The sequence below is a fragment of the Macaca mulatta genome, chromosome 12 (assembly GCF_049350105.2).
Source record: "Macaca mulatta isolate MMU2019108-1 chromosome 12, T2T-MMU8v2.0, whole genome shotgun sequence".
Taxonomy (NCBI): domain Eukaryota; kingdom Metazoa; phylum Chordata; class Mammalia; order Primates; family Cercopithecidae; genus Macaca; species Macaca mulatta.
Window position 1 is genome coordinate 62,445,396 of NC_133417.1, and position 15,144 is coordinate 62,460,539.

The 15,144-nt window shown below is 34.7% G+C and overlaps 1 protein-coding gene across 4 annotated transcripts in view; it reads right to left on the minus strand.

Annotated features, from left to right (window-relative positions):
- The window catches only part of ACVR1C (activin A receptor type 1C), a 99,083-nt gene that overhangs the window by 41,655 nt on the left and 42,284 nt on the right, over window positions 1-15,144 (minus strand). For all 4 annotated transcript variants that reach the window (XM_077956170.1, NM_001266690.1, XM_077956168.1 and 1 more), the window contains 1 exon segment: window positions 9,306-9,536. In XM_077956170.1, the coding sequence (XP_077812296.1) occupies window positions 9,306-9,459 (154 nt within the window). In that variant the 5' untranslated portion in view covers window positions 9,460-9,536.

Consider the following 15,144-nt stretch of genomic DNA (forward strand, 5'->3'; position numbering starts at 1 on the left):
TGGGAGCATGGCTTACTGCATCCTTGACCTCCGGGCTCAAGCAAGCTTCCTGCCTCAGCTTCTCAAGTAGCTGGGACGGCAGGCACACGCCACCACACCTGACTACTTTTTTAAAAAAATTTTTGTAGAAACAGGGTCTTGCCATGTTGCCCAGGCTGATCTCAAACTCTTGAGCTCAAGCAATACTCCCACCTCGGCCTCTCAAAGCATTGGGATTACAGGCGTGAGCCACCGTGCCCAGACCTCTTGACATTTTTTGGATTGTTTTTATTATTCCATTTTTCCCTACCAAAGATTAGAAAGAATATACTCACGTTCTATTCTTTTAAAAGTAACATAGAAATGACAACAGGCACATTTTAAAGCATTAATGCTTAAAAATATCTTTTACCCTTCTCCTAGACGAATAAGGTCTTTAGAACATTTTAACTCCATTGGCCCCTCTCCTGACACATCCAGTATGCCATTATTACACTGAATGGTTTATATTAATATTTTTAAAGCCCTATCTGATTATTGCTGTTATTGTCAATAATATTCTTGAGAATTAGTCACATATTCTCACTTTCTTTGCTTTTCGTTCCTCCTTGCGTGTCAGAACTTTGGTGTTACTTTCTTTCTGCCTGAAGTACATCCTTCAGAATTTCCTTTATCAAGGTGTCACTAATAGCAAACTCACTCTATTTCTGTTACTTTACAAGGGCCTCTTCCTTACCCTCCTTCTTTAAAGATATTTTTGCTGGACATAGAATTCTGTTACTAGCTATTTTCTTTCAAAACATTGCATATATAATTGCACTGTTTCTCTTTTCACTTCTTGCTATTGAGAAGACAATGTTAATTCTACCTGGGTTAACATGTAATAAATGTTCATTGATTAACATTTAATTCAAATTAATTGAATTTAATTAAGACAATTCAAAGGAGCTGAATTTAATGTTAATCTATTTACTCGAATTTAATGTTAAATTGAGTTTGAATTTAACGTCAAATTCAATGTTAAATTGAACTTAATATTATATTCAATTAAACTGATGAACATTAAATTAAATTCTGCTCTAATTAACTTTTTTTCTCTGTCAACTTTTAGGACTTCCCTTTGTCTTTGGCGTTCTGTAGTTTTACTATAATGTGTTAAGCTTTGGAAGTCTTTTTATTTGTCCTATTGATATTCATTGACTTTCTTGGGGTTGGGGACCAGTGTTCTCCATGCTGGAAATGTGTGAGCTGTTATCTTTGCAGGTACCGCTTTTGCCCCATTTTCTCTCCCCTCTCTTTTGGACTCCTATGTGAAAGCATGTGTTAGCTCTTCTTTCACTTTCCTTTGTTTGTCATCCCCTCTTCCATACATCCCATTTCTATTCTCCGTGTACTGCATACAAAATTATTTCTTCTGACCTGTATTTAAGACCCCTATTTCTCTCCTCAATCATTCTTATGCTAACTGTTCTTAAACCCATCCCTAAGTTTGGTAAATGAGTTATTGTATTTTTCATTTTTAAGAGTTTTCTTCTGTGCTTCTTTAAATCTGCCAGTTCACTTTTTAATGGCTTCCTATTCTCTAAAAATATTTTCAAGTTTGCCTTTTGTTTCTTTACATTTGGAAAACAGACATAATTTTTGTCTGTTAATTCCAATATATGACGCCATCGTCGGTTTCTGGTATATGCTCTTTTCTGCTGTCCTTATTCATACTGCCTTGCATCCTTGTATGCTTGGTTGTCGGAAGTACTGAAATACGGAAGTAGGCTGGTGACATTGTCAAGCCTCTTTATTAACAAACAATAGACCCTGACTACTTCCAGATTTCTTGCCATGTGAGCCACTGAATTTCCTTATTAAGATATTATTATCTAAGTTTTGGATACTTTTATTTAAAAATGTTCTGGCTGATACAACTTTTTTTTAACTTTTGCCCATCTAATAGGTGGGAAAAATGGAATCCCAGCTAATAGTGAGGTTAAACATCTTTTCGGTATTTGACCATTTAGATTTTCTCCTCTGTAAAATTTGTTTATGCCCTCTCATTTTTTGTTCATTTAGCATTTTCCCTTCCTCAGTCTCTCTCATGTACCCTCTCTCTTCCCCCAACCCATCTTGCAATTAACACATACACAGACACACACACACACATACACACACACGCCCTCTTTATCTTTTAAATAGTTATCTTTTTCCAGTCATATATACTACAAATATTTCTACATTTCCACCCAATATTTAAATTGTTTTCTGGTTTTATTTATGTTATCTTTTGTCATTCATTTTTATTTTAGTTTTCATCAAGTCAATTATATCTTTCTTCTCCTTTTATAGCAGCTGGGTTTCCTGTCTTATTTAAGAACAGCTTCCATACTATAAAGTCATAAAAAATCTTTTTTTCTAAATTTTTCTCTGACATTTAAATTGTTTTATATTTCACAATTAGATATTTAATCAAGCTGTAATTTATTTTTGTATATGGTATGACACTGTGGTACAGTCTTGTTTTCTTCCAGATGGATAGATAATTATGCCAGCATCATTTCAAAAATAAACTATCTTAGAATTTCCATTTTTGCCAAGTTACACTTTAGATGTCCACAGAAACCCTTCTTGCTACAGTACACATAAAAATGCTGAATAAAATATCAATAATTTTTTTCTATTTTATGATAAAGCTGGTGCAAAAATAAATGAATTGCTCGACAGCCAAGAATAAAGTACAAATCCAGAAAGGGGATTGAGCACTGTGGCTGCCTTGACCCTGGAGGCATCTGCCAGCTCTTGGTGGTGAAGTGCTTAGTTTACCACACTGTATCATGAGGCTGGGAAATAAAGCATGGTTCCTGAAACAGTAAAAGGTCAGATCAGCGATTCTTGCATAAATCAGACAACTAAGAATGGCACTGCCATGAAAACAAAACAAAACAACAAAACAAAAAGTTCTACAGAGAGAGATAGGGTATATGCTTGTGTGTCTCAAGTCTGACTTTGGGTAAAGCAGAAAAAAGACAAAAGAAAAAAAATCTGAGATTTCCTCACTACCAGTGCGTATCCCTTACAGGGAGGCTTAGAGTCAGAATTCACTCCATTACATTGCCCCAAAAAACCTAATCAAAACACTGAATGGTTTTGGGTTGGTAACACCCCCTGAAGCAGCTGGCAGAAGCTAATATAAATCTTCTTTGGAGGAACAAATTTTAAATACAGGCTTCAAAACTTTCCTCCAGATAAGGTTTCCCAAGACCATGAGCTCACAATAAAATAAATCATTAAAAAACACAAGGAAAGAAGTCACCAAAACAGCAGAACCAAAAACAGCAGAACCAAAAACAGCAGAACCAAACCCACAGAGACTATAGATACTGAAATCATCAAAGATTCAAAAATTAGAAAATATGAAAAAACGGTTTAAGAGACATGTTGAATAGAGACAGGAGGCCGAAATTACACGAAATCAGGAAGGAATTGTGAGAACTGAGGGGGATGGATTAGGGGCCTCACAGACAGAAACCACTGTAAGGATACACACCTACTAGGGGAAGAGGGGAGGGGAGTCATGAGCTCTAGTCAGGAGAAAAATTTTGTCACACACACACAAAAATAAAGCAAAGTCCCCACCATAACAAATAGGATCTAAGTACAGAAGAGAGGACCAGTTGAAGCATGAGACTGAGTTACTGCACTTACATCAAGTCAGCTACCCTTAGAAATGACCCCACCATCTGGGGTGACTGATGAAAGAGTCAGAGAGGCAAGAATCCACTTGGCTTTCAGGTGAAACTGTAAAGGGAAGTCCGAGATTTTGTCCAACCTCTTCTGGTCACCTCCTGACCTTTCTTCTACTGCACATGGACATGATGCAGACTATCAAGTACTGTAGAAATATCACACTGTCTACTTTTCAGAGTACATTTCTGTATTTCCTGTTTTGTGATCACTTCGAAATTGACAAATCCCTACAGGCAGAGGGGGAGATGTCAATCACACTCACTGATGACACAGAAATGGTGGAGTTGTTGGCACTAGCTTCATCATCCAGTACTCAGCCTGAAAGTCCCCAACTTTTTCAAATAAAAAGGTTTGCATCTGGCCAGGTGCAGTGGCTCATACCTCTAATCCCAGCACTTCGGGAAGCTGAAGCAGCAGATTGCTTAAGGCCATGAGTTTAAGATAAGCCTGGGCAACACTGTAGGACCACATCTCAAAAAAAATTTTTTGTTTTGAAATGAGCCAGGTGTGGTGGCATGTACCTGTAGTCCCACCTACTCAAGAGGCTAAGGTAGAAAGATCACTTGAGCCCAGGAGTTCAAGGCTGCAGTGAGTCATGGAGCAAGACACTGTCTTAAAAATTTTTTTAATTAAAAAGAAGCTTAAATTCAATTAAATGTTACATAGCATTTCTTGTGGACATTAATTAGTGGCCAGACAACACATATCTTCCCTATTATAGATAACATTTGAAAACCAATTAATGCAATCCATCATACGAACAGACTAAAGAAGAAAAATCACATGATAATCTCAATAAACTCATGAAGCTACTTTTTAAAAATGTAATATTCATTCATGATTTTAAAGAGAAACTTTCACCAAACTAGGAATACAAGGAAATTCCCTCAATTGATAATAGGAATCTACAAAAAGCCCACAGTTAACAACATACTTAAGGGTAAAAGAATGAATGCTCTCCTCCTAGAATCAGGAAAAAGGCAAGGATCTTCACTCTCACCACTCCTATTCATCAGTATATTGGCAGTCCCATTCAGTTCAAAAACTCAAGGAAAACAAATAAAATTCTGTATCTTCTATATGTCAGAACGGAAGACATAAAATGGTCTATATTCATTGATAAGATGATTATGTATGCAGAAAATGCCAAAGAATCTAGAAAAAAAAAAAGCTACTAGAACTAATATAAGTTCTTTTCCTTCCTTTCTTTTTCTTTCTTTCTTTCTTTCTTTTCTTTCTTTCCTTCTCTCTCTCTCTCTCTCTCTCTCTCTCTTTCTTTCCTTCCTTATTTTTTTTTTTTACCAGTGTCTCACTCTGTCACCCAGACTGGAGTGCAGTGTGGCACGACCTCGGCTCACTGCAACCTCTGCCTCCTGGGTTCCAGCGATTCTCCCGCCTCAGCCTCCCGAGTAGCTGGGACTACAGGCATGTGCCACCACGCCTGGCTAATTTTTAATAGAGATAGAGTTTCGCCATGTTGGCCAGGCTGGTCTCACACTTCCAACCTCAAGTGATCTGCCCGCCTCAGCCTCCCAAAGTGCTGGGACTACAGGTGTGAGCCACCGCACCAAGTCTATAAGTTATTTTCACAAGCTTTCAGGAAATCATAAATAAGATAAAAGGAAAATTAATTTTATTATCATATACTAGCAGTTAACATTTAGAAATTGAGATATTTAAAATACCATTCACAATAGCATCAAAAACATGCACTAGAGATAAAGTCAACAAAATATTTATAAGACCTGTTCTCTGATAACTACAAAGCACTGCTAAGAGTAACCAGAGAACTAAATAGGTGAAGAAAAAAAAATACTAGGTTCATGGATTAAAAGTTCAATATTGTGAACATGATTATTTTCTGCAAATTAATCTATATATTCAACTCAGTTTAATCAAAATCTCAGCAGGTATTCTTGTAGAAATTGTCAAGTGGATTCTAAAATTTAGATAAAAGTGCAAAGGATAATAGGCAAATTAATCTGGAAAAACAAAGTTGGAGAATTCACAAAACCTGATTTCAATACTTACTATAAAACTACAATAATCAAAACAGTTTGGTGATAGTATAAGGCATATAGAACAATTGAACAGAAGAAAGAGGCCAGAAATATACCCACATATATAAAGTAACTTTATTTTCAACCAAAGTGCAACCATCACTCAATGAGTAAAGCATAGACTTTCAATAAATGATGCTAGAACAACTTCAAATCCATATGGAAAAAATAAAATTCCACCTTAACCTCACATAATAACACAAATTAAGTTGAAACTGAATGTAAAAATTGAAACTAATTGTAAAAACTGAAATATTAAAACTTCTGGAAGAAAACATAAAAATATATATGAATTTTGGGTAGACAAAAACTCAGGACATGAAACTAGTAAACTATCATAATTATTTAAAAAAAATAAATCAGACTTCATCAAAATTTCAGCCTTGTGCTCTGTAAAAAATAGCTTCAAGAAAACAAAATGGCAAACCACAGAATGGAAGAAAATAGTCACAATTTATCTATGTGATAAAGGACTTGTATTCAGAATATATAAAGAACTCTTCCAATTCAACCAGAAAAAGATTTAAAAAAAAAAAACCCGCCTCCCAGGTTCATGGCATTCTCCTGCCTCAGCCTTCCGAGTAGCTGGGACTACAGGCGCCCGCCACCACACCCAGCTAATTTTTTTTTTTTTTTTTGTATTTTTAGTAGAGACGGGGTTTCACTGTGTTAGCCAGGATGGTCTTGATCTCCTGACGTTGTGATCTGCCCGCCTTGGCCTCCCAAAGTGCTGGGATTACAGGCATGAGCCACCACACCTGGCCAAAAAAACTCCATTTTTAATAAACACTCAAATACACACTACACAGAGGAAGATACATAAATGATGACTAATATGCACATGAAAAAATAATTTAACATTATTAATTATTGGGAAATGCAAATTAAAACCACAATAAAATACCAACACAAAACCCTTGAATAACTAAAATTAAAGACTGATTATATCAAGTGTTGGCAACAATACGTACTAACTGAAACTATCACACATTTCTGTTAGAGATATAAAATATTATAAGCGGTCTGAAAACTATTTGGGAGACTATAAAGTTAAACATATACTTATCATGTGACCCTGCAGTTCCACCCTTAGGTATTTTCAAAGAGAAATAAAAGCACATATCCAAAGACTTGTACGTGAATGCTCATAACAGCTTTGCGAATAATAGCCTCCACATGGAAACAATCTGAATGCACATCAATGGACGAATGGATTTTTTAAAATTGTAATATATATGTAGAGTGGGACATTATTCAGCAATAAAAGGAGTAAACTACTGATAAACTCAGCAACATGAATGAATCTCAAAAACATTATTCTGACTGAAGAAAGCCAATTCCTCCCCCCTCAAAAAAAAGTTTCATAATGACTCCTTTCATGGGAAACTCTAGGAAAAATAAATTCAATCTACAATGATAGAAAATAGATCAGTGGTCTAGCCCTGGTGGAAGTGGGACTGAGAACATTTTGAGGTAATGGAGATGTGGTGGTGGTTACAAGGGCATATGTATGTGTCTAAGCTCATCAAACTATATAGTTAAAATCTGTGCATTTTAAATGATAAAGGTTTGAGATGATGAATATACTAATTACCCAGATCTAATCACCCACTGTCCTCCCACTGTTCATCACACACATTCTCGATAAAGAAACTATTTTTTGTAAATAAATAAATAATAAAACATGGGCATTTTATTATGCCTAAATTAGGCCTTAATAAAGTTGATTTTTGAAAAAGAAAGACTGGTTACTGATTAACTTAAGGGCAGAACATATAGACCTGTCAGTACTTTGGCAGAGCTTACAGTTAGGTTGGGAAGGACCTACATTCTAGCTGCATTGAGTACGTTTGATTTGCCCAATTGCATATGAGACATCTTGCCCTCTAATACCTTTTGTTGTAGTTAAAGAATATAGTCTTGAGGATCATTCACTATTGGCAAGACACATTACAAGTCACTGCCACAGCTAATGAGGAGACTCTTTTTTACCCCTAAAATCCTTTGTATTTGGCTATGGAGAAGACCATCAAACATAAGGAACCTTCACTTTAGGGTGTCTCTGGTGCACAGATAAAAACTGGGAGATAAAACGTAAGGAAACAAGTGCCCATAATAGATCCCAGATCACTACCAAAGCAAGGAAGTCTATGGAATCTGAGATAGAAAGAATAAACATGGTCTAAAATCCATGACTGCAAGTAGCATTCAGGGATGAAATATGCCAAGTATAACTTTTGAGGTTGCAATATACATGATAATGCCTTACAACAGTGTTTCCAAGGATTGGGATAAGTACTAGTGGTGGTACGTGGAATTACTTTAAGAGTTTTTCTGAGATGAACTGGGATGGCAAACAAACATGATATTAAATAACACTGAGTCATACTATGATTCCTTCTCTTATTCTCTTAGTTTTTTTGGATTTTGTAACAAAAAGTCTCATTTCCTGCTAATATGTCTTATTCTTCTGTCTTCTCTCTTTTAAAAAGGAGAAAATGCAAATACCTAACTGAAATGCAGGAGCATTTTTTGTTTGTTTACATAGTTATCTTCTATTTAGGGCAAGTTTTTACATTTGTGATAGTGATACTATATTTTATACAATAAATGTTTTTCAATTAAAAGGTGGTTAGCTTATTTTAAAAATAGGTAAAAAGTACGTGAGTGGTATACTGATATGATGACATATGAACACCTGAGCTTGGATAACATTGCCTTAAAATGTTAATTTGTAAGGAAGTATATGTATCTCTGTATAGATACATCAATATTGATAATCATTAAATTATTGTTATATTAAAAATATTAAAGAAGTTCAATAGCAGGATTATTTTCACATCGTAAACTAGTTTTAAAGTCAGAATTACATGCCCCTTAATGTCTCCCAAAGTTTCAGATCCCAGTTACTGATAAAGGGCCAGATCAGGATTTTTAGCATCTTATAAATTGGGGTAAAGCACTGTATAATTGGACGAAAGGCAGAAAAATATCTGAACAATGATGAAGGGTCAAATTCCACTCTGCCTCTATCTCTCTGAGGTGTGCTCTCACTTGAATGTGGGTAGATGGAGAAGATATGCAGAGGATGCCCCTGAAAAAAAGATTCTGTCCCCAGAAAAGTTGGCAATCTGCTATTTTTAGTTATGCTCTTTTTCTTCTCAGTATATTTCTCAATGTCTTTTACACGTGATCTCAGCCAAAAGGCCGAGAAGCGATCTCAATTTCTTTTTTAAAAATCCAAAAAAATTTACATTTGACTTTAGGTCCATTAATCATTTCAAAAATACATCACGTGGACAAATTTCTTCAAAATTGTTACGTTGTTGTCAATGTTTTGACAATGATGTGCAATTTTTTAAAAACTCAACCTCAGTAGACTCTAGAGAATTTTACCAGCCAAAATCAAAAACAGAACTGTAAAACAGATTTTCTTATTTAAAGAAACATAAGACAGTTTGATTCCTACCATTTCTTATAGTTTTCCAAGAGTAAAATTAAATTTGGAATGAAGAAAGATAAACCCCTTACCTGTTGGAAGGTGCAGTGTTATGTTGTTGCAAAAATCTGTGAAGCAGCATTCGGTTTTGGTAACATTGTTGGAACTATGACAGAACACTTGAGCATTCAGTTCTGGAAGGGAGACACAGGATTTGATCACCTGTTCTTTTCCATTGGTTAGCATGACTGATGCCCAACATGCTCCTTCTGTTTGGCAGGTAAAGTTTGAAGAATCACACAAAAGACATACACACTTCAGTCCTGGAAAGAGTAAGGCAAAAAGATTTAAAATACAAAAGACATCATGCTACTTTACTTGATAATACCTCAGAATATAAATTCAATCTTAATGAAAATGGAAAAGGGGTTTAAATAAAAACACTTGCTAAACACATGCTAAGCTCTTACTCCCGCTCCATCATGTATTTCACTAAACATCCTGTCCAATTATCATTTACTATTGCTAATATTTTTGTGATTTATTCAGTTGCTACTATATTTAAAGCATTTTTCCCATCCATGCTCTAAATACCCCCTTATTAAGTTCAATCAGCTCATTCCTAAATCAATAGCTCCTAGGAAATGCTAGGAAACAGTATCACAGCAACCAAGAGGGGCTGTCCAGCAACACTCACAGAACATTAAAGTGGGGTTATGGCAGCTGTGTAACCAAACAATTCAGTGTGTTCTGTTCATTTGCCCTCCTTCCTTTAAACTTTTAAGCAAATGTGCTAAACGCAAAGCTAACCATAGACATTTATGTCTCTAAAAAATAGTTGTGACACTTTATATTTATTTTCTGTGATACTTTAACACAATTGTTATTGTCATAGTTCCTTTAAGACATTGGTGAGCCACTATATTTCCCCTCTTCACTAAAGAACATATATTAGAATGAATCATTTGAACAGACACCATGACCTTCAGGTAATTTTCTTTAATTCACACATCCAGTCCATAAAGTAAGGCACACCAATAATAGAATTTAGAATATCGATACCAATACAACTGTGAAAAATTACACTTTGTTAAACTAATCTGTTCACTATCCACACCTCTCCAACATTCTCCACTTATTACACACACACACACACACACACAGAGTCACCACTAAGTCACATGTCCAAAGCAGTGCCTATTTATGTTTTGATGTAAAATATTCATCAGCATGAAGCATCTAGTGGTTGTGAGTTATTTATTCAAATTTTATTTAAATATATTGTTTCTAAATAGCATAATACTAAATAAGCTTTGTATTACTGTTTTAAAATTCTTTAAATTTCAATAGCTTTAGGAGTACAAGTTGTTTTGGGTTACATGGGTGAACTGTATAATAATGAAGTCTCAGCTTTCAGTGTACCCATCACCTGAATAGTGTACATTGTACTCAATAGATAATTTTTCATTCCTAACCTCCCTCCCACCCTCTCCCACCTCCTGAGTCTCCAATATCCTTTACATCTCCCTGTTTGCCTTTGCATACTCATAGCTTAGCTCCCTCTTATTAGTGAGGACATACAGTATTTTGTTTTCTGCTTTTGAGTTACTTCACTTAGGATAATGGCCTCCATTTCCATCAAAAGTTGCTGCAAAAGACATTATTTCCTTCTTTTTTATGGCTGAGTTGTAGTCTATGGTATATACACACACACACACACAAACATACACACCATATATATACGTGTGTGTATATATACGTGTGTGTATATATACGTGTGTGCATATATATATACATGTGTGCATATATATATATGCACATACACATACACACATGTTTTTATTCATTTATCGGTTGATGGGCACTTATGTTGATGCTGCATCTTTGCAATGTGAACTGTGCTGACATAAACATACATGTGCAGGTATCTTTTTGATAACCCAATAGTGGGATTGCTGGATCAAATGGCAGTTCCATTTTTAGTTCTTTGAGAACTCTCCATACTGTTTTCCATAGACATTGTAATAATTTAAATTCCCATCAGCAGGGTATAAGCATTTGCTTTTCACCATATCCACACCAACATCTATTGTTTTTTGACTTTTTAATGGTGACCATTCTGGCTGGGGTAAGCTGATATCTCACTGTTATTTTAATTTGCATTTCCCTGGTGATTAGCGGTGTTGAACATTTTTTCATATATTTGTTAGCCATTTGTATGTCTTCTTTTGAGAAGTGTTTGTTCATGTCATTTGCCCACTTTTTAATGGGATTATTTGCTTTTTTCTTGCTGATTCTCTTGAGTTCCTTGTAGATTCTGGATACATCCTTTTTTGGATGTATACTTTGCAAATATTTTCTGCCATTCTATAGGTTATCTGTTTATGCTATTATTTCTTTGTGCAGAGATATAGATGACACAAACATATGGAAAAACATCCATGCTCATAGATTGGAAGAATCAATATTGTGAAAATGACCATGCTGCCCAAAGCATTCTACAGATTCAGTGCAATTCCTATCAAAATACATCATTTTTCACAGAATTAGAAAAAAAATCCTAAAATTTTTATGGAATCAAAAAAGAGCCTGAATAGCCAAAGTAATCCTAAGCAAAAAGCACAAATCTGGAAGCATCACATTACCCAACTTCAAATTATTCTATAAATACAGGGCTACAGTAACCAAAATGGCATGGTACTGGTATAAAAGTAGACACATAGACCAATGAAACAGATTAGAGAATCCAGAAATAAAGCTACATATTTACAACCAACTGATCTCCGACAAGGCACACAAAAACACACACTGGGGTAAGGATACTCTATTCAATAAATGGTGCTTGGAAAAGTGGATAGCTATGCGTAGAAGAAACTGGATCCTCCTCTCACATTATACAAAAATTAACTCAAGATGAATTAAAGACTTAACTCTAAGCCCTAAAACAAGAAAAATTCTAGAAGAAAACCTACAAAGACAAACTATTCTCAACATTCCCTAGGTAAAACATTTATGACTAAGACCCCAAAAGCAAATGCAACAAAAACAAAAATAAATAAATATATTATTAATGTTACGAACTTTTCGTTAAATCACAACTGTCCTCCCATAATTATCTAAATGTGCAAATTTTTACCATATAATCATTGTCAGTAAAACTAAAGTTTTAAATTGCTAATCGTTCAAATGGAAGTTGATTTTATACTTGTAAAATATTTGATACATAAATGACAACTTTTACTTAACTTCAAATACAGATATGGGAGCAAAAATGGGTACTATTCCTATATAACTGAATATTTAACAAAGAACAAATTCTATATCAATCATATAGAAATTATTCTCTTCTATCAATAATTTTTCTTAACTGATGAAGCATCATTTCTAAAAACATTTTTAATACTGGTATCCTAAGGGAAATACAATCTTAAAATAAAATACTGTTTTGTTATCAACACTGAACCAAGCATAACAGCTCACTTTCCTATTTATTCCAGTGGTGATCAACATTAATAAATATACTTTGTCATCAATATCTATGTGATACAGAAGAGCCACATATTCTAACTTGATGGGGATTCTATAGAGCTATATAGATAAAATCTAGTGCTTTAGAACATGTTTCAAGGCACTTTCCTTGCAAGGTCACCAGATACTACCTGCTGTGTGACCATCTAGAATCTAGTCTGGGTCATTAAAAGAAGGAGAGCAGTCAAATCACTCTTGACAGAGCAGAAAGAGATGCATTTCTTTATTATGGCTTTTAAATGGTCTCTGCACCCTAGTTCATTTGGCTATTCCTTTATGGGTTACAAATGTATTTTGATTGTTTTGCTTGTTTGCATAAGGCAACTGGCTTTACCTCCTTCAGTAGTAGGAGAGATAGTCCCTAAGTCTTTATATAGTATTTCCTATGTGCCAGAGATTTGTCTAAGGGCTTTACACAGGTTAACTAATTTATGCTCCAGCCAAAGAATTCAGGAAAAGACAAAAGTTCCAGCCCTCACTCTGTCACTAACTTGCTGATTGACTTTGGAGAAGACATTTAACCTTACAGAGTCTCAATATTGTTCTCTGAAAATAGAAAATGAATAGCATAGGGAAAGTGGGTCTAAAAATCTTAAACTCTTATATAACACCAATATTTTATGACCGTACTTATTTACACCTTATGGAAATCTACAATTACAAAATAGGAAAACTCATTTAATGTTAACTCAATTGCCGAACTATGGTTATTCTTCACTTTCATATTTTAAGGGGCTAAAGGTAGGAAAAAGAGTAACTCTTCCAACACACAATCTCAAACCATTTGTCACTAGACATTTCATCAGAATCTCCTTGGACACTCTATTTCCAAGAGAAGCTTAGCAACTGACACAACCAACTAAAGAACATGAATCTGCTGAGTGAAGACAAACATAAAGCACTCAACAATTAAATATATGTTAGTTTCACATGCATTCATCATCTCATATAATCCCACTGCAACTGTGGGAGTTAGTTGTCACTATCTCCATTTCATATATAACAAAATGAGGCTGAAAAAGATAAAGTGACTGACTTATGTAACAGTCTCTGGACTAGTCAAGCAAAGGTACCATTTTTAATGGCACCTTACTCATGAAAGGTGCCATAAAAAAAAATGGGTATGTGAACAATTCTCCCACCCCACAAATTTCTAGCAATTGTGAAAAAAACAGAATTCTAATACAGCAGAAAGAAGCTGTTAATGAATTAATAATTGAAAACTAGGATTCTGATCGGTATTATCCTAATAGCCTTTAAAACACAGTTGGTGTTTTTGAAACGAATTCTACCTACCTATTTTCTGAGGGGACATGTAGTCAAATAAAATTCAGTATCATGTGCCTTGCATCTAAAATAAATAATCTCACCTTACAGCTTTATCTAAATTCTGTATTAAGTAAGGCTTTGAGTACATAATCTGATACTTTCTTTTTGAAGCACTACTGGCTCCTTATAAAAATGATTACATAATAGTTCTTAGCAAGGAATTATGCAGATATTCACTAAATGTTTAACAAGCTATAAAAATTTACTTTGGTTAAAAGTAAAAGGTACAAATCATAATAATAATATATACCTAGGTGATATAGTTAAGACACAAAGTGACACCTTACTTCAAATCTTGCATGATGAAAAACACTGGCAAAATTGAGGATTTGTTAATGATAATGGCTTCAAACATCTGCTAAATGTTCCCATTTATTCCAGTTCAGCTGGCAGTACGATAGGACTGACAGCGAACAAACAGCAAACTAAATAGGACCTAAGATGAATAAGTAACATACAACATACTCAGACTCTCATATTTCATTTCGCACCAGTCCACTATATCACTGCATTTGACATATAATTCAACTATATTTATATTAACCATCCTCAACATAGAACCTTTGTGCTGCCAATTACAATATAAGTTGCCATTAGTGATTAGACATGATTTCATATTTTGTCTTTTTCAAAAAAAACTGATGTTCATTGAGTTAATTATACTACAATATTCTGTGACAGAACAAATCTGGTTGTTAGCAGGCAGTAGTCTTGTCTCATGTTTATTTTATACTTTCCCATTACAATGTACTTGAGTCCTATGGAAAGGGGCAGCAAATGAGGTTGAAGAAGGAAAACAATTACCCATAATAAGGAGGTTTATTAGATTTTTCACCACAAGGAAGATTGTACTTTGCTTTTGTCTCCTCCTACCCCTTTAATTATCCCCTTTTATCCACTCTGCCAATTCGTCTCTAAAAGGCAAGACATCTGTTACCCACAAGACATCTGTTACCCACATCAACTAAAGGATGTGCACATTCCTAACCAACCAGAAAATAAATATTCATCCATATTTACATGTGATGGCTAGCACACCCTGGTGTCCAGAAATATAAAAACCATCTGACTACA